Source organism: Prosopis cineraria, unplaced genomic scaffold (genome assembly GCF_029017545.1).
Source record: "Prosopis cineraria cultivar Desert tree isolate PC_DT_omini unplaced genomic scaffold, ASM2901754v1 PC2, whole genome shotgun sequence".
NCBI classification, from domain to species: Eukaryota; Viridiplantae; Streptophyta; class Magnoliopsida; order Fabales; family Fabaceae; genus Prosopis; species Prosopis cineraria.
In genome coordinates this window covers 35,696,305-35,716,101 of record NW_026555333.1, presented here as the reverse complement: position 1 = coordinate 35,716,101, position 19,797 = coordinate 35,696,305, and the positions used below count along the sequence as shown (strand labels likewise).

The 19,797-nt window shown below is 33.0% G+C and overlaps 3 protein-coding genes and 1 long non-coding RNA gene across 5 annotated transcripts; 1 reads left to right on the top strand and 3 right to left on the bottom strand.

The window, feature by feature from the left end:
• Positions 1-858: 858 nt before the first annotated feature.
• On the bottom strand, positions 859-2,662 carry LOC129300216 (phenylacetaldehyde oxime monooxygenase CYP71AN24-like). The gene is made up of 2 exons (XM_054938765.1): positions 1,669-2,662; positions 859-1,568 (listed from the first exon to the last, which is right to left on the bottom strand). The coding sequence occupies exons 1-2, from the start codon at positions 2,620-2,622 to the stop codon at positions 924-926; spliced, it is 1,599 nt and encodes a 532-aa protein (XP_054794740.1). The 5' UTR covers positions 2,623-2,662; the 3' UTR covers positions 859-923.
• Positions 2,663-8,117: 5,455 nt separating this feature from the next.
• LOC129303980 (cytochrome P450 71A1-like) lies at positions 8,118-10,015 on the bottom strand. Its single transcript, XM_054943587.1, has 2 exons — positions 9,043-10,015; positions 8,118-8,941 (listed from the first exon to the last, which is right to left on the bottom strand). Exons 1-2 carry the CDS (start codon positions 9,169-9,171, stop codon positions 8,747-8,749), a joined length of 324 nt encoding a protein of 107 aa, XP_054799562.1. The 5' UTR covers positions 9,172-10,015; the 3' UTR covers positions 8,118-8,746.
• Positions 10,016-11,469: 1,454 nt separating this feature from the next.
• On the top strand, positions 11,470-15,346 carry LOC129302172 (uncharacterized). The gene is made up of 3 exons (XR_008591190.1): positions 11,470-11,826; positions 12,778-12,846; positions 15,258-15,346. It is a non-coding gene; the product is annotated as an uncharacterized LOC129302172 (long non-coding RNA).
• Positions 15,071-17,334, bottom strand: LOC129302171 (phenylacetaldehyde oxime monooxygenase CYP71AN24-like). Of its 2 annotated transcripts, XM_054940853.1 has the most exons (3): positions 16,845-17,334; positions 16,443-16,757; positions 15,071-15,913 (listed from the first exon to the last, which is right to left on the bottom strand). In XM_054940853.1, exons 1-3 carry the CDS (start codon positions 16,869-16,871, stop codon positions 15,317-15,319), a joined length of 939 nt encoding a protein of 312 aa, XP_054796828.1. In that variant the 5' UTR covers positions 16,872-17,334; the 3' UTR covers positions 15,071-15,316. The 2 variants fall into 2 exon arrangements, with proteins under 2 accessions (XP_054796828.1, XP_054796827.1); XM_054940852.1 differs by having other exon boundaries at positions 16,443-17,334.
• Between the last annotated feature and the right edge of the window lie 2,463 nt (positions 17,335-19,797).

Below are 19,797 nucleotides of genomic sequence, written 5' to 3'. Positions count from 1 at the left end.
CATCTTGACTTGATCAAAATAAAAATGAGTTGATCGGGGATAGGTACAATGATGAACACACCTAAATAGTTCTATAAAGGTGAGGTGGACTTGTCATCTTTGGCCACCAATTTATATTAAAGTCAATATATACAACCTAAATCAACAATAGTAATATGCTCTCTCTGTTTTTATTGTAAGATAATTTTAATTATTTCACTCATTTTAAAAAAGTTAGTTTTTTATATCATAAGCAACTGATATGTAATTTTATTTTTACTTTTAACTTTAATTTATAATATAACTATATTAAATATCTTTAAACTTATAAAAAAGAATAAAATTAAAAAATATTTTAATTATTACAAAATATCTTATATTTTAAATAAAAAATTTTTTTTAAAAATATCTTGCAAATAAGACAGGATCTAGTATTGGAATTTAAGTTGCCCTTGCCGACCCACGAACGCCAATCCTATCTCTTGTCCTATTTTAATTTTATAATTTTTTTTGAATTTTAATTTTATAATTAATCAACCTGAGAATGATGCATTTGTCCAATTCAACCACCTACTGATCTCACCCACCAATCAATCTACAACACATATTCAACAACAGTACCATAGAAAATAAAAAAGTAAAAACACACTGATCAAATAAAGCATCGGTCCATTATGCTTCAACCACAGGGACAATGATTGAGGGGTTTAACATAACTACTTAATTCAACTTAAATTTTAAATATTATCTTTTAAAAATTTATAAGTTTAATTTTTAATTTTATAATTTTATTATAACAAATTTAAAACTTATTTTTTAAAATAAATTATAAATTTATCACAGTTATAAAATGAAAAAAAAGCTTACAAGTGCTTGTAATTTAGCACATGAAATTTAAGTTAAATTCATTGATCTTCTTATACCTACATGTCATTCTCCCTTGATTATACGGTATATCTAGCTAGTTCTGAACTTTTTGAGTAGGGTATTGGTTTGAGATAAAGTGGCATCTTTTTGCTGACAGTGAGCCCAAATGTCTCCTCCATGTCAATGCGTTGAACAGTGGCACCATTTACAACGGGAAGCTTCCAGTCAAACCAATACAAGAGATTAGCAAGCAGGGATTCCACAGCGGCAACACCAAACATCATCCCAGGACACCCTCTTCTTCCTGAACCAAACGGTATGAAATTGAAGTCTTGTCCTTTGAAATCCACACCATTCTTCTCAAATCTCTCAGGAATGAACTCTTCTGGTCTTTCCCAGAACTCTGCGTCTCTTTGAATTGCCCACGCATTGATGTACACAGTCGTTTTAGCTGGAATAGTGTAGCCTCTCACGTCCAATCTTGATCTTGATAATCTGGGAGGAATGAGAGCAGTTGGTGGATGCAATCTTAGAGCTTCTTTGACCACACATTTCAAGTAATTCATTTGATTTATGTCTTGCTCTTCTACCTTTGACTTGTTTCCCACCACGCGTCTTAACTCTTCCTGTGCTTTCTGCATTTTCGTCGGATTCATCACCAGCTCCGCCATGACCCACTCCATTGCTGTTGAACTCGTGTCGCTTCCTCCTAGAAACATATCCTATCCAATATCAAGAATGTTCAATTCATCACCACCACAAATTGATGAATATGGAAAATTAATCTCACACTAGCTAGAGAGAGATTAGAGAGACAGAGACCATTAAGATTGATTTGATGTCGTATTGGGAGAAACTATAGTCAAGGATGCCATCGTCTTGGAGTTGAAGGAGAATATCGAGCAAGCTTTTCCTATTGGAGGATTGGTCATCGCTTCTCTTCATCAACATGGTCCTGCGTTCTTCAACGATGCGATCAAATAAATCATCTAACTCTCTAAAAATGGCCTTCAACCTTGAAATGAGTCCAGTGAGAACATCAACCCAACCCAAGGAAGGAAAGTAATCTCCTACACTGAAGGCCATGATGTTAATCATCACCTTCCTCGCTAGCTCTCCAATCCTTGTATTAGCCCCCTTGCTAACTTTATCCCCAAGAACGCACTTACACACAATGTCATTGGATGTAGCAATCAGCAACTCACTCAGATTCACAGAATCTGCACCGCTCAGGCACATATCACGTATCTTATTCACTAACTGCCAAGCTTCTTCTTCTCTGGCGTTCTTGAACGACTGAACTCTTCTCGGACTAAGAAGTTCGTTGACGCAGATTTTCCTCTTCTGTCTCCAAGTTTCACTGCCGTAGCTCCCAAAGCCAACGTCAGTACATCCGTAGAGCAAGATCTTAGGACAAATGCCTTGAGGTCGATCTGCGATGGTAAGGTCATGGATTTTCATAAATTCGCGGGCCAATTCTGCAGAAGAAACCACCACGGCTGGAGTCTGACCCAGCTGTAAGAACATCAAAGGTCCGTATTTTTTCGAGAGGGTTCGAAAAGAGTGGTGAGGCAGTGAGCCTAGCTGATGAAGATTGCCGATGATGGGTAGCTTTGGAGGGGATGGAGGCAGGTTCAGATTCGACTTGGATTGGCTTGATCTCGTTCTAAGATTGATCAAAAACAGGACTACGATGATGAAGCATGACAGATACAAGAGCGGGGCGTTTAACTGGAAGCTGGGAAAGTAGTGTTTGACAAGCGAGAGTAGAGCCATTGCAAATTTGTGATTTCTCTCACAACTTTTAGATTGTTTAATTTTGAACTTCAACTTGCGCAACCAATATTTTATAACCTAATTTTTTTATATTTTAAAAAGATAATACACTTGATAATATCTGTCATGGAATGACCTTCCCATCCACTTCTTTCTAAGATCAGCCTTGGTTCGATGGTTCTTGGGAGTGGACCTCTCTTATCCGCCTCGCTTGTGGGAGTGTGTGGTTTATAATATTATGATTAATATTTTAATTAATTCCTTTTTTGGTTGCATTGTCTATATCAGTACCCATCGAGGCGTTTTGTTTGTATTACTATTTTGTACGTCAAGCATTTCATCCAAAAAGAATTATTATATATGATCAGTCAAAAAATTAAAAATGCCAATTAAACAACAAAAAATTGTCAACTGATCATGTGATCTTTCTCACTTAACCTTTCTGTTTAGCAAGATTCACTTAAAAAAAAATAAAATTCATAAACAATGCAATTATTTTTTTTATGTATAATATCTATATCTATCTATTATATGTTTAATTCCAATATTTTAATAATATTTATTACGTTTTTAAATCAAAGTGTATAATTTCATCAGGTTGCATTTTCGTATCGTTTTCATTCAGACATAATATGATAATATGTCAGGACAAGAATTATACTGCAGTGGAATTAACCCAAATCTTGTGTGCTTTGACTGGGTATGTTTTATTTCGTGAAGTTAGCACTCACCCTTAGCCGTTAGACTTTTTCACTCATAACTTGCTTAAGGGTTCACTCAGTGCATCAATGTATCAATACAAAATTTTAATATTAATACCAATATAAAATGTAAGAAAGTCATGCCAAAAAATATAATAAAAATACATAATTATTTAGCGGTGTTTTTTCATTTAACAACCACCGGTTACGTCTACGGCTCTTAAATTCATTGTAAATTTCTAACACATTCAGTCCACGAATTTCTTTTTCATGTAACTTTAGTCTCCACACATGTTCCTCTGTTTTTTATTCCTTTTTTATTGTGTTATTATTTCTCTCTTGTGTTGCAAGAGCTAGGGAAAATATTTAGTTATGGTTCTATAAAAAATTTATATTTCATTTTCTCTTTATTTTTCCCCGAATATAACAGGCATATTACACTATTAATCTACTTTTAAATATAAAATATTTTCTCCTGCCCATAATATAAGCATTTTCCTTCAATTAATCTTGATTTAAAATATAAACACCCTAATATGTGTAAAAAAAAAGTTTTTTTTTTATTTTACCTATTGTATTTATTAATTTAGATATTTGTGTAAATATATCTCTCACTTGTTGTGGAGTACATTGGTAATTAGGATAAATGATAAAACAATATTATATATTTGGATTAAAGCTCAATTTTGCCCCTGTATTTATTTGTCAGGAGTGCTAGGACTTTATATTCTTAAGTAGGGCAACTTTTCCCTAAAATATTTTTTTTCAAGGTCCAAAGTTGCCCTTCTGTTAGTGAACCATTAATTTTTTTATTTTTTATTGACATAACATGTACGTGGGGCCTATGCATGATAACATGTACAACTTTGATTATGTTCTTTGGTGCTAATTTGCTCATGAATTATTTTTCTAGGAACGCTAAATATTCTAAAATCTTTTTTTAAGAGTGTTAGACACCCTGAAGTATTGTTAAAATAAAATTTAATAAATATTATTAATATTTAAAGTATTTTAATATTAAATAATTTAAATATTATTATTTAAAATATTACACCACCTAATTTAACATTTTAATATTTTTGATGTCTTGTAATTTTGTATTAAAAATGAAGGAAATGAACCTCTAAATTAACAAAGGGATTTTTTCTTCTCTTCTCTTCATTTTTCTCTTGTTAAGTAACTTTTTTCTGTAGCACATTAATAGAATAGGTGATATCTTTCAAATAAATATTTTTGTTGACATTTGTTGGTCCTGATTTATTATATTTTTTACTTTACTCCTAACACTTTAATGTATAAAGATTATTAAATTTGGATAGTGTAATATTTTGAAGAAAGATTATTAGCTGACCAAAAAAAATTATAGAAAATGACCTAAAAATGTAACAAACTTAACCAATATTAAAAATATAACTAAATTTTGACATGTACAAAAGGCGGGACCATTTGGGCACTATCTCGGATAGAAGATTAAAGATTGATTTATAAAAAATAAAAAATTATTTATAAATTTATAAAATGCTAGTTTGAGTTGTTATTAATTTTGATATATAAATTTTGAATGGATATTTATGAATAATAATATTTAAATTATTAAATATGAAAATACTTAATATTTTGGCAATATTTATTAAATTTTATTTTAATATGATTTTAAGGTGCCAAGCGCTTCTGAAAAAAGATATTATGGTGCCCAATGCTCTTAAAAAAGAGTTTAAAAGCAAATTAGCAGCAAAGGACATAATTAGAGTCTTACCTGTCATTGTGCATGGTCCCCATGCACATGCTACGTCAGCAAAAAATAGCAAAGTTAATGGCCTCCTAAAAATAGGGCATTTTTTGACCACAAAAAATACATCAAGGGGAAAATTGCCCACTTCAGAGTACAATAATAAAATTGGACCTTAACTCTATATTTTTATAAGAATGATAGCTTTATTGTAAGGTCACCTTCACTAATCCATCCTCATAATAATTCAACACAGGTAATCAATAAAATCATTCTCAAAGGATTGCCTAGCCACAGTTAATCGTTCAAGAGAAATTCAAAACCAAAATTAATTTTTTCAAAAATTGGGATCCTAAGTTTGAGTTTTAATAAAACCATTCAAAAGTGACTTTATTACCCAAAAAAATTTAAACAAAAATCTTTATGGAAGCATGGGATACATGGTGGTCAAAGAGACTGAACACTAGTTGAAAAATATTAAAGAAGTGAAAACAGAGGGACATGCCGTTGCTTAAATTCATAAAAAAAATGTCTCAAATTCAATCTCTAAATTTAAAAAATATAAAATTAATATTAGAGATGGATTTGGAGATGGCTAGTTTAGGAATAAAATTTATTTGTCGCTAAACTTGTTTCTAACATTTTAATTTTTTAAAAATTAAATTTTTGAATGAATAATGACAGGTGTTGAGATGGATTTTGCTGTGCTTTTTTTAGAGACAATATGTCTCAAAATATTTTTAAATTAAATCCATCTTTAAAAGTATAATTAGTCTCTATTTTCATTTCTAAAAGAACCATGCTATATAATATGTTCATTCATTTCACGATTTTACATAGTGAATGTTAAGATATTGGGTTTATAATATTACACTATTCATATAAGCAACACTAGTATTATTACAGAATGCTAAATATTTGAAAAATATTCTAAAAAACAAAAATATTCTGGATATTTGAAAAAAGTTTCAGTAAGGAAGGAGAGATCTTACTTGCTTAGTATTTGCAGTATGGCTTAACTATCTCTGTTTTCTCTTCAAGCGAGCACCGAGCAAAGAGGGTGAGTATTTATTGGGGATGGGAGTGATTCTGGCGATTAAAAAGAGCCGGTGAATTACTCCTCAAGGAATTATCCTATTATATATATATACACACGCATATATATTAACATTATCTTCATATATCTATAAAATAAATTGGTTATATACATATATATATATATATAAGGATAAGGAGATTTTTTTTTATCTGGTTACTGACTAATATATTCCAATGAATATATGTATATATCTGTATGTATGTATATTATTTTTAACAAACATTTATTTATTCATTTATTATTATTATTATTAGTATTTGAGGTTATTACAGCTTCACCCTAAAATTGTCCAGGACAAGAAGAGAAAATGAGCTATGCTCTAATAGAATATGAGCTATGCTATAATAAAATCAAGAATATAATGGTGTGTACACTTAGTAAGACCATTTTGTTGAGAAGTGTAAGGATAAGAATACTAAGAAATAATAATGCCTTGAGAATTAAAAAAGCTAAATAACCTAGAGTCATAATATTCCAAAACATTATCATGATGAAAATTTTTGATAATTTTAAAATACTGAGTGTGAATTATAGTAGCAAATTTGATATAAATTTTAGGCAACTCAGATTGAAATTTCATCATATAAATCCAAGTAAATTGAGAAAAGTTATCAACAAAAATCACAAAGTATCAAGATCCCGTATAGAGGGAACAAGTGCAAGACCTCAAATATCAAAATAAATTTATGAAGAAGCAGTACTTTTAAAAGACAAGTGAGTTGTTTAGTAGTTTGATAAAAAATGCATTGCAAAGATTGATTATGAACATGGTATAAAAGATAATTAGAAATTAAAGGACATAATTTACTTAAAAAAGGGTGAACAAGATGATAATGCCATAAATTGAGACAAAAATCAAGGGAAGAGGATGTAGAGGCAGCAAACAATGTGGGAGCAATGATCTTATAGGTAGGTGCATCGAGGTGATCTTGAACATATGACCAACTTTGTGCTCGTTCCCAAAAACTTGTCCTATTTGAGAATCTATTACAACATAACCACATTTATTAAATAACAAGTTGGCCAACCAAAAAAAAAAAGTTGAAACTAATGGCAAGAACAAAATATGTATTATGAATGGATGGGGAAAGCAAGGATACAATACAAATATGACTAACAAACATTTGAGAATTATTAATAATGTGTATATGATAGGTAGTATAATTAGGTTTCATAAAGGAGAAGAAATTTGCTTGACTTATCATATGATTGCAACAAGTAGAGTCAAAATACTAAGTGGATTTACTAGTGAAAGTAGAAAAGGCAATAAATGGACTAGAGGGATTGAAGATGAGTGTGTTCAACAAAGTTTCAAGTTCAATCAAAGAGGATCCCAAAGTATGTTGAGAAAGATCACATGTTTCCAACTATAAAAGGTAATTGTAACCATTCAAAGTAACTGGGATATATTGAGTAAAAAGCTTACAAAAGAGAATGAAAGATAAAAACAACCAAACTAGAGATTGAAGTGCGAATGGAATAACTTTCACAATAAGAAACTAATCAACAGTCTAACCGTTGAAAAATAGGTACTGTATGTTTCATACCTATTGACCAAATTTTAGCATGATCTAACAATTAATGAATTCACAAACATTGATTTATTGAAATTACCTTGTGGATATGAGAAAATAGATTTGAGGTGGATTTGAACACATAACGAAGGATGGCAATATTGATGCAAAGGAAAGCTAACATTCTTTGAAAATTAACTTACCCTTGAAAAAAATAACATTCTATGACTCTAATATCATGAAAGCTATTAAACATGAGAGAAGTAAACTAGAGAAAGATTGAAAAATGTCATGTATATAACTAATAATGTGAAAGGTACATTATATACATCAAGAATAAGATAACACAATAATGACAAATAATTATATAATAATATTTCCTGATAATGACTTTTATATATACACAAAATGATAAAATATATTTGAAAAATATTGTAGATGACAATAATGTATCAAATATATTCAACCTGAGAATGATTCATTATTTGTTCACTAATTCAACCACTGATCTCGACCACTAACCAACATCCAACTTTTTATTCAACAATCAGTACGAGTCGATATCAATAAATCATTGTCTCCCGTACGCAAACTTCAACCTCAATACCTACATACAGGCATACACATACAGTACTCTCAGAAAAGCTCACATAACGTAAAAGCTCACTCAGAAAAGAGAATCACACTTTAACTACGATATACGGTTTTGGATTAAAACTTAAAAGAGAGAAGGGTGTCCGTCGAAGATAGAATGGCAGTTTTTTCCTAACAGTTAGGCCGAATCTCTCGTTCATATCAATGTGTGGAACAGTTCCTCCATTTTCGGGAAGCTTCCAATCAAACAAAAACAAGAGATTAGCGAGCATGGATTCCACAGCAGCAACACAAAATATCATCCCAGGACACCCTCTTCTTCCTGAACCAAATGGTATGTAATGGAAGTCTTGCCCTCTGAATTCAACATCGTCCATCTCAAATCTTTCAGGAATGAACTCTTCAGGTCTTTCCCAGAACTCAGGATTTGTATGAATTAATGTACAATTCACATCTGATCTAGCTACTCGAGGAGCCCAGCAGAGGACTAGGTAGATGCAATCTCAGAATTTCTTTTGACCACCCATTTCAAGTAATTCATTTGGCTTATGTCTTGCTCTTCTACCTTTGAGTTGTTCCCCACCATGCGTCTTACCTCTTCCTTTGCTTTCTGCATTGCTCCACCATGGCCCACTCCATTGTTGCTGAATTTGCGTCGATCGGTTCCTCCCACAAACATATCCTACACCAGATGAAGAATTTTTAATCTATCACAATGAATCATTTCTTCCGTTAATACAAACCCAGGAATCGAGTATTAGTATAAATGAGAGAGAGAGAGACCATGAGGATTGATGTGAGCTCGTTTTGGGAGAAACTATTGTCAAGCTTGCCATCGTCATGGAGTTGAAGGAGAATATCGAGCAAGATTTTCCTTTTCTTGTATTGGACACCGCTTCTGTTCTTCATCATGGTCCTGTGTTCTTCAATGACACCTTCAAAGAAATCATCTAACCCTTTGAAAATGGCCTTTAACCTCGGAATGAGACTAGTGAAAAAGTCAAGCCAACCAAAAGGAAGGGAAATAATCTCCCGCGCTGAAGGCCGCAAGGTTAATCATCACCTTCCTCGCTAGCTCTCCAATTCTTGTATTCGCCGCCGTGTTAAACTTGTCCCCAAGAACACACTTGCACACGATGTCGTTGGATGTAGCAATGAGCAACTCGCTCAGCAGTTTCACAGAATCTCCACCACTCGAGCACATATCACTTATCTTATTCACTAAGTGCCAAGATTCTTCTTCTTTGACGTTCTTGAACGATTGAACGCTTCTCAGGCAAAGAACTTCGTTGACACATATTTTCTTCTTCTATCTCCAAATTTCACCGTAGTTCCCAAAGCCAACGTCAGTACATCCATAGAGCAAGATCTTAGGACAATTACCTTGAGACATCTGCGAAGGTAAGGTCATGGGTTTTCATAATTTCGCGGGCCAATTTTGCAGAAGAAACCACCACAGTTGGAGTCTGACCCAACTGTAAAGGCATTATAGGTCCGTATTTATTGAAGAGTGCTCGAAAAGAGTAGTGCGGAAGGGTAGTTTTGGCGGGGATGGAAGCTGATTCACATTCGACTTGGATTTGCTTGCTGTTCTAGTTCTGAGATTGACCAAAAACAGGGCAGTAATGATGAAGCACGAAAGAGACAAGAGCAGGCCGTTTTGGTCCAAGGGAAAGTAGGGGTTGACAGGTGAGAGTAGAGCCATTGTGGTTTCTCTGCTCGCAACCTTTGGTTTTCGAGGAAGTATAGAACGGTCGAAGCATTTACAGGGGATGCGACATGGGTATAAGGGAGGCGTGTGATTTATAACTATTAATTAATTTTTAGTGACGAGTTTCGTGTTAGTTTTAAAAATAAAAAGATGTATATGTAATCAAGTTAAAACGAATGGATAATTGTATAAAAAGAGAAGATATCGATGTATTTTACTCTAAACCACTTGATGAGTTGATGCTGCATCAATTAATTTTTTTAATATTATTTTTATTTTAAAAAATTAATTATGAGGGAATGTAATGTGAATTTAAAAAATTTTCATTTTAATACGAGTAAAATTATATTTGTTTATTTTAACATAATTAAAATTAATAATTTAATCACCTCTCTATTTTTAATGAGGTGATTAGCTGCAGCTTACAATAGAATCATATGGACTATAATATAATACTACTATATATATCAAATAATTATATGCCAATCTTAAAAATAAGAAAGAAATTAATATTATAATTTGTACGCTTGTTATTTGATATTCTTTTTGACAAGATACCACGCCTAGATCAATTATTTCAACCCATCGAAATAGAGTTTGACTTCTGTAATTTTACTTTAAGGAAAATGAGTAAATGACAAACGAGAGAACCCAGAAATTCATTTAATTTTAAAACGAGAATCTTAATTTTGAAGACTACTCTTAAGGAACAAAAATAATCAAGTCCAAAGGCCAAAATACAAGTAAGACTAATTCTTTATTTATTTATAAGTTATCAGCCGAAGTTTTAAAATTGTATATCTGATTGCTTACATTTTATGCGTCAAGTTGTTTGCTTATAATCATTACCTTTCCAATTAATTTTTGCTTTGACTGAAAGGTCACTCCCACAAATTAAACTGATGCTACATTTCATGAAATTCTGTAACGTGCATGTAGATATTTATTGGTTACTGGTGATTCAATTTAACTTAATTAGAGCTTGGTGTAGATAATATTGGAGGCTGAAGATAAATTTGAACCTAAAACTAAGCTTAGGCATCAGACTTCAGCACAAGATCTATCTATTCTATTTTTTTATTATAAAAAAACTGTATACTTCATTAATCAAAGATCAACACATCCTTGAAAACAGGAACATGAAAAGATAACAGCCTAGTAACTACATTGATTAGCTTTCTAATTACTTAACTTAGCTTTATTTAGAAACTGATCATGTAATGATCCAAAGCTTTAAGTTTAGATTTAAAATTTATGATAAGATATTTTTAAATATATTTTTATTAATTTTGAACAAATATAACAAGAAAAATGTGGTAGCTTAGTAGAAATTCTTTCGGTGTCTATATCTCTGGAGTTGGATTTGAATCCTCAAGAAAAAATGGATGTAATAACCCAAGAAATAATGATAATTTAAAATTTATGTTAAGGTATGTTAATTATACTTTTATATAATTAGGGGTTAATTTGCTTAAGTAAACTGATGTTTTGGTGGTACACATTACCGTGCTCCAGCTTCTGATCTCCTCGCTGTTCGTGCTTGCCATCATCATCGAAGTGGAGCTGTGCCATTCCTGTCCCACCAGACTTACAATTTCTTCTTTCCTTTCTGCTTGAAACTGCCGAGATTTTCCCCCTTCCTCTGTCCATATGATCTTGCAAGAATTCAAACTTTCCTCTCCCTTCACCTTCGTCTCTCTCTGTCCATCGTTGGTAACTGGAGGAAAACGCCGAAATCCTCCTCCTTCGAAGGTGCTGTGGCATGCGCGCATCGGGTTTCTCCCTCCCCTGTTCTTCACCGTGAACTTCTCTTCATCTGCTCCCTCTGTTTGAGCTGCTGTGACTTAGAGCATCAGGTCCTTCTTTCCCTCTCCCTCCATTTTCAGCATCACCAGGTTCTTCTTCATGTGCTTTATTGTGGCTGATTTGCTATAAGGAATTCTGAATTTTTCCTCTTCCTTGTCTGATTCGTGTGTGTTTTTTTTATAATGGAGATTGTGATTTTTCCTTCTTGCGCTGCTGCTGCTGCTATCCGTGACTGTATGTATGCGTATATGAAAGGGAAGCTTGATTTGAGATGAAATTTGAGTTTAAGAGCATGATTTTCATTAGATAATTTCACTTTTATGTTGCTGCTGCAGAGGATGAATTGATTTAATTGTTCTTTGAGGTCAATTGGTTTCCGTTGAAGGAATAATAAGATTAGGTAGCTTGGAAATTGAAGTTTGAAAAATTGATAATGAAAATTTTTTTAAAAAGAAAATTGAAGAGAGTGAAGCTTGGTACTACAATTGGATTGGTGTTTAATAAAATGCTTATTAAAAGAGTTTTGATTGATTTTTTTTATATATATGTGTAATTTTGTTAATTTCATAAGAAGCATGCTTGGGCTTGAGCAATGTTAATTGGTTACTCTAAATTGAGTTTTATGAAGGAATCCATCTTAGGAGTTAATAAGATATTGTTTGAGTTCTGAATTGTGGGGAGTTATATGGCTTATAAGTCATAAAATATATTATGAATTTAGAAATTATATTTGGATACTTGAAATTTGTTAGGGTAAGAGAATTAAAGGGTATAATATTTTTTTTATGATTTGAAATGTTGTATAATAGGTGTTTAATAAAAAGTCTAAGGAGAGAGTATATTTTAACTGACTAGCTAACTATGGCTAGAAATCTTTATGTGTGAATTGTGCTCATAAGACTTCAACGTTATTATTATTAATTTTGGCTGAGTGCATTTTCTTGGAAAGGGTTCTTGTTGATTCAAAAATAAAGTTCATAAAGATATTATTATATTTATAGGATATTTCAAAGAGGAGAAATTTGCTTGAGGTGGCAAGAGGTGATTTTTGAATTTTGGAAATACTTCAGGTAAGTGGATAATATCTCAATTGATCTATCAATAAATTTTTTTTGAAATTTTATATTTTTGTATGGATCATTTTAATAATAATTATGTTAATTAATGGATACTTGGTTAATTAAGTTACTTCATTTTTAAGTTATAAGATGGTGGTGAAGAGCATTTACATCGTGATATATGAATGTTTTACTTGTTATGATATATGCTTTCAAGATTGATGAAAAAAATATTATTTTTTTTACTATCTTTGGCAATGTTTGATTACTCAATAAATACAGCATGAATATTAGCTATCAAATTTTATTTTGACAAGTTTTAAAACTTAAAATTATTCATTCGAGTTTGATTTCGAGAATATAAATTTATGTTTTCACAATAGTGATTTTTTCGTATGTTTGAAAATGATTTTGGAGGGGATGTTATACAGAACACTAGTTACTAACGGTAGTTCTATTAGCTTTTGGTGTGCCACGGTCAATAACTAACTAGTTTGATTTTTGTGAGCTCTATTCTCACGTTTGTTTTTGTGGCTTCAAATTGCATTTAATTAGCATTACCCTCATGGACTATGTGTCAACATCTGTTTCATAGCTTAAGTTGTGTTTGGTTACTTATCCTCATAAATTTTGTGTCCACATTTGTCTTCGTGGCATAAGCCGCGTTTAGTTATTTACCTTCATGGACTCTGTGTCCATATTTGTGAATTGTCCTAATAAATCTCTAGAAATATAAATTTTTAATTAATTGATGATTTCACACACTAATGATTTTTAACTAACAAATGTTATTATTTTCATTTATGTACTTATTTAATTATTTTGACATGTCAAGATCAAATGTTAAAGCTGTTTGGTTGTTATAAATTTAAAGTTTCTTGATATTGAAGTTATATAAAAATTTTATTCTGAGCTTACAAATTTATTTCCATTGAATTACTTTCTCTTTAGTTCATGTAACTATTATATTTTATTCACTTTAATGTTGAAAAATGTTATGGTTGGAATATTATTCACTGAAAAATATTTTTGGTGTCAGATAACCTATATCTTTGTTAGATCATTCAAGAGATTTCATTACTAAATTAAAGTTGAGGTGCCATTTTATTTAATTTATATTTTTGATATAAAAATTTTTAAACCTATATATTGTACTCTTATAAATAATGTTATAAGTGCTTCACATAGGTTATGGTTAGAATCCTTATTTTATTAAATATTTTGGTTTGCTGGCTAAAGGGAGATGAGGTTCTAGTTGTTATAATATTCATTTGAAAATTTGTATTATAAAATTTTGTGAGATTTAATTCTCAACGAAGATTCTGTTGGAATTTTTACAAAAATAATAAAGCTTGACTTAAATGAAAAGTATTTTTAAAATAAAACATTTCTTGAATTAGGCTTAAGGAATATGTGTTTAGGCATATATTACGTATTGGTCACTCTTATATTTCGGGTGTGACTGATCATTAGCCAAGACTTTAGCCAACTAATTGGCTTTAATAATGTCAATGCAAGAGATTAAAAGCTTGACGCTAAATTATTGCTCAAACAGTTCTGGGTTGAATAACAAAAATCCAACATCCATTGGGCCTCCAATTAATTTCATACTTCCCTCCCCCTCTCATCGGATGAGACGGAAGAGCTAGAAGATTTATCCAAAATTAGCGAGACAATGATGACTCCAAAAGGTCGTCACCTATTTGTTAATGAGTTCATTATATATTAATGAGCCTAATCTTAATGTGGGCTTGGACGAGTAAGGAAAGTCATGTTAATAGGCTGGATGCTCATTACGGATTTTTTTTAATAATATTACAGAATATTATTACAGAATATTACAGAATGCTCATTACAGAAAATTGGGTAAGGGGATGTAGTTGGGCACAAAGTGTTGGTGCGGCCGTGCGGAGAAAACCGTGACCTCTTTTCCTTTGATATTCATGCTTTGGCCTCCTCCTTTTTCTTGTAGTTCTTTCTCTTCCTCTCTCAGATATTTTCTTCTCTGTGTAGCTGCTACTTCTCCATCCTTTTCTGCGCCTCTTATTTTTCAGTGACACTGTTCTTGAGTGTTGTTACTGTGCATGTATTTACCTAATTTTCCTAATTAATGTATTTGGAATTTGAGTTATTTGATGGCAAAATATTCAGAGACATTTCTTGAACTGTTATTTGGCTTAAGCTTTTTCAAGATAACCATCACATTTGATTTCAGAGTTCTGAATGATACTCGCTCTTATTTGATAATATTCCCATATATGTCTCACCTCACAAATTCAAAGCAATAACAAAGGCATCAGTAACACACACTATAGTAGTATTTTCCTAGGTAACTAAGATAGAATTTCACATTACATCCACTAATTCATACCCATTATTCTTCCCATACACGCAACTTCATAAGCAGCTTCACATTTTAACAGCAAGTACCATCACAGACCAAACAGAAACCATAAACATGAAGCGAAATCATGAAGACGGATTAACCAGATTGTGAGTGGACAGAGTATGGTATAAGTTCAAGAAAAAGAGGGACCTTCTTCTTCACTGTGAGCCCATACGTCTTGGTCATATCAATCTCACCATCCTGAGACAGATTCCAGTCAAACCAGTGAAGATTAGCCAGTTCATACTCAACTGAAGCAAGTCCAAAGGCCATGCCAGGACATATCCTTTTTCCAGATCCAAATGGGATGAACTCAAAGTCTTTCCCTTTGAAATCTATCTGACTGTTCTCAAATCTCTCCGGAATAAACTCTTCAGGCTTGTCCCATATTTCAGGGTCCCTTTGGATTGCCCATGTGTTAACAAATATCAATGTTTTGGAAGGAATGTCGTATCCTCCTAATTTTGCATCGCCGATTGTTTCTCGAGGGACCATGAAAGGAGCTGGTGGGTGTAATCTAAGAGTTTCTTTGATGACATGTTTCAAGTATTTCATGCCGTTTATGTCAGCTTCGTCCACTTTTGATTTGGACCCCACCACTTTCCTGACCTCTTGTTGGGCTTTCCTCATGATTCTGGGATGTCTCCGAAGCTCCGTTAAAATCCACTCTAATGTCGTTGAAGTAGTCATTCCCTGCTAAAAACATGTCCTGAACTCATTGAAATGCAACAAGAATCAACTTCTGCCTTTTATTTTTCCCTTTTATCAAATCTCACAATTATCTCCCAGATCAGCTGGCTCTATTTGGTTCAGGTTAATTCATTGGAATAGAATCAGCTGATCATCCTATTGAGGGGAACAAAATTTTGTTTTTATTAAGACTCAAGTTTGATATCTACAATATAATGAAAAAGAAAAAGTAGCACCGAACTAGAAACATGCATTTTCTCAATAACTTCAGTTCATGCCCTTTTTTTTTTTTAAAGCCAACTTCGGAGTTCAGATCTAATATGAAAATATAAATCTAACATATGCATCATATATAATGATAAGATATAGATCAAAAGGTATAATAAGAGACAGAGCTTAAGCTTTCATCAGTTATTTATTATTTTCATTACGTTAAAACATGGTAGAAAATAGCTAAAAGCAGTACTTTAAACGAAAGCTCATTAACAACAAACAGCAACGCTAAGCGAAATGAAAGGGATTCAGAAGAGACCGTTATGATTGCTTTAAGGTCATCTTTGGTGGGTTCGAATTCAAGCAAATCACTGTCTTTAAGTTGAAGAAGAATATCCACAAAGTCTTTCTTCTCATCGTCATTCTTCATCACCAGCTTATGATCTTCTGTTACCTGATCAAAGAACCCATCTATTGCTTTAAAAGTGTCTCTCAGTTCTTGGATTTTCCCATTCAGAACATCGATCCAACCCAAGGAAGGAAAGAAATCTCCCACTATTAATTCCCCCAGATGGATCATCTCCTTCCTCGCAAGCGTCCCCAATCTTCCACTGCTCTCTTCTGGATCATATTTCTGTTCAATTATACATCTGAATATTATGTTGGTGGTGGTCGCAGTTATGAGGTCACTTATGTTCACAGAGCAATTTGTATCACTCACACAGGCTCTTCGTATCTCGTTAATCATTTCTGCAACTTCTTCATCTCTTATAACCTGAAAGGATCGAACCCTTTTGAGGCTGAGAAGTTCAAGCACACATATTTTCCTTTTCTGTCGCCAGCTTTCACCGTAGGTTGCATAGGAAATATCCTTGCATCCATATAGTAAGGTTCTCGCTGATATGCTTTGGAACTTGCCGGCAAAAACTGCGTCTTGATTCTTTAGCACTTCTCTGGCCAAATCTGCAGAAGAGACTAGGAAAGCTGGGATTCGACCGAGCTGTAGCCACAAGAGAGGACCGTATTTCAGAGATAGGTCTCTCAAAGAATGATGAGGGAGAGTTCCTAACTGGTGAATATTGCCAATAATCGGCAACTTTGGTGGAGATGGAGGCAGGTTATATGGTTGGTTTTTTCTTGGTCTTGAAAGTTTGAACAGAAACAAGAAGGTGACCAAGCCCAGGAGATACAAGAAAATGGTGGCATTCAGAAACGACATATTCAATGGTGATTTTGTTGTATGTGTGTCAAAAGTGTGTGTGTTAAAGTCCTACATTGATTATAAGAAGGACTCTCCTAGTATAATATACTAAGGAATGAAGTGAGCTTACAAAATGGGCTTAGAGAAGAAGTAGCCTTGTGTACATAAGATAGGCTGACATAGGGCAATTGTAGTTGAAATCAATTGATTCCCCCTCTTGAGCAAGTTCAAGAGGCAATGGGTTTTTTTTTACCAGATTTTTTTTACAAAAATAAATAATTATTTTTAGCTTACCTTCCCTCTGCCATCTGCCTGTGTTCATTTTTTTAGTCTTTGTTGTTCTATTCCCTTGCTCCTCCCAACAGTGCTGCAATAGTGTTGAGAATGTCACTCCTGAAGGTGTGCCCAATGATTCGGTTGGAGGTCAATATATCCTTGCTACTATTGCCGTCCCCCTATCGAGGCCGTTCCCAGACATATCAAAGATGGAAGTCTTTGACGGCAGGAACTTCAGACGCTGGCAGGAACGAGTCTTCACCTTCTTGACATGCATGGTGTAGCCACTGCTCTTACTTAATCTGAGCCTCCTGCTGATACTGATCAAGCCCAGAGAGTTGCATGGACTCATGCAAACAAGGTATGCCAACATACTATCATTAGCACTTTATCTAATGATTTGTTCGATGTCTACTGTGTCTACAAGGAAGCTTGTAAGATATGGGTGTACTTGGTGACAAAGTACATTGCTGAGGATGCCGGCAAACAAAAGTTCGTTATGGGAAACTACTACAAATGGGAGATGATCGAGAATAAGGATGTGAAGGAGCAAATCAACGAATATCATAAGCTGCTAGAGGAGCTTCGTGTTGAAAATATAAACCTTCCAGATGAGTTCGTTGCTAGGATCCTGATTGAGAAGCTTTTAGAATCATGGTCTGATTACAAACAATATCTGAAACACAAATAGAAGCAGCTGTCCTTGACTAACTTGATCACTCACATCATCATCAAAGACATCAACCGCAAGGCAATACGTGTAGCTCGAACTAGAGAAATGACATTCAAAGCCAACTTTGTGGAGACAAAGCCTCACAATAAGAGGTATGATCTTAAAAATAAAGACAAGAAGAATTGAAAATATGATTACAAACCCAATGCTTCTAACCCTTCTTTCAAGAAGAAAGGAGACTGTTTTGTCTATAGTAAATCAGGACACTATGCAGCATAATATAAGAAGAGAGCAAACCATGATAAGCCTCGGAAGCTAAATGTACAACGAGATGGTGATAGTGATGATGACATCATTACTGCAGTGGTATCACAAGCTCTCTTGATTTCTAATGTGAAGAAATGGGTGGTAGACTTCAAGGCTACTAGACACATATGTGCTAGCCAAGAGATGTTTACCTCCTATAATCCTGTAAAGGAAGGGGAAGACCATATTTACCTTGTTGATTCCCAAACTGCCAAAGTTCAAGGAAAAGGGAAAGTGGTCTTAAAGCTCACATTAGGAAAGACTTTGGCTCTGAACAATGTTTTGCATGTGCTTGAAGTTAGAGCAAACTTAGTGTTAGTTTCTCTTTTAGGAAAAGTTGAGGTTAAAGTGTCATTTGAATCTGACAAGATTGTAATGACAAAAAATAATGTATTTGTAAGTAAAGGGTATTGTAATCAGGGACTATTTGTTTTGAATGTTGATGAAATGAATAAGACTGAATCTTCTGAGTATATGTCTATGGTTGATTCCTTTGATCTATGGCATGCTAGACTAGGTCACGCTAGTAAAGGTTATATAAATAGGATGCAATAACTTGGACTACTTTCTGAAATTAAAAACAATGATTTTGAAAAATGTGAAGTATGTGCAGAAACTAAGCAAAATAAAAAATCTCATTTTTGTAGTCAAAGAGAATCTGAATTTCTATCTTTAATTCACATAGATTTAGGTTACTTAAAACAAACCATGACTAGAGATGATAAAAAAAATATTATATCACTTTTATTGATGATTTTTCAAGATATACTAAGGTATACTTGTTAAGAAACAAAGATGAGGCTTTTGAAAAATTTCTTTTATATAAAGTAGAAGTTGAGAATCAGTTAAACAAAAGGATTAAAAAGGTTAGATTTGATAGAGGTGGAGAATATATTTTGTTAAATGATTTTTGTGAAAAAGAAGGAATTATACATGAGATAGCACCTCCTTATTCTCCCAAGTCTAATAGTGTTGCAGAAAGGAAAAACAAAACATTAAAAGAAACGATGAATGCTTTGCTTGTGAGTTCTTTTGCACCTGATAACTTGTAGGGTGAAGCTATTTTGTCTGCATTTTTTTTACAAAATAGGATACCTCATAAGAAAATAAAGAAAATACCTTATGATTTATGGAAAGTGTTTACCTCAAATTTAAAATATTTAAAAGTGTGGGGGTGTCTTGTAAAAGTTTTATTACCTGATCCTAAAAAGAGAAATA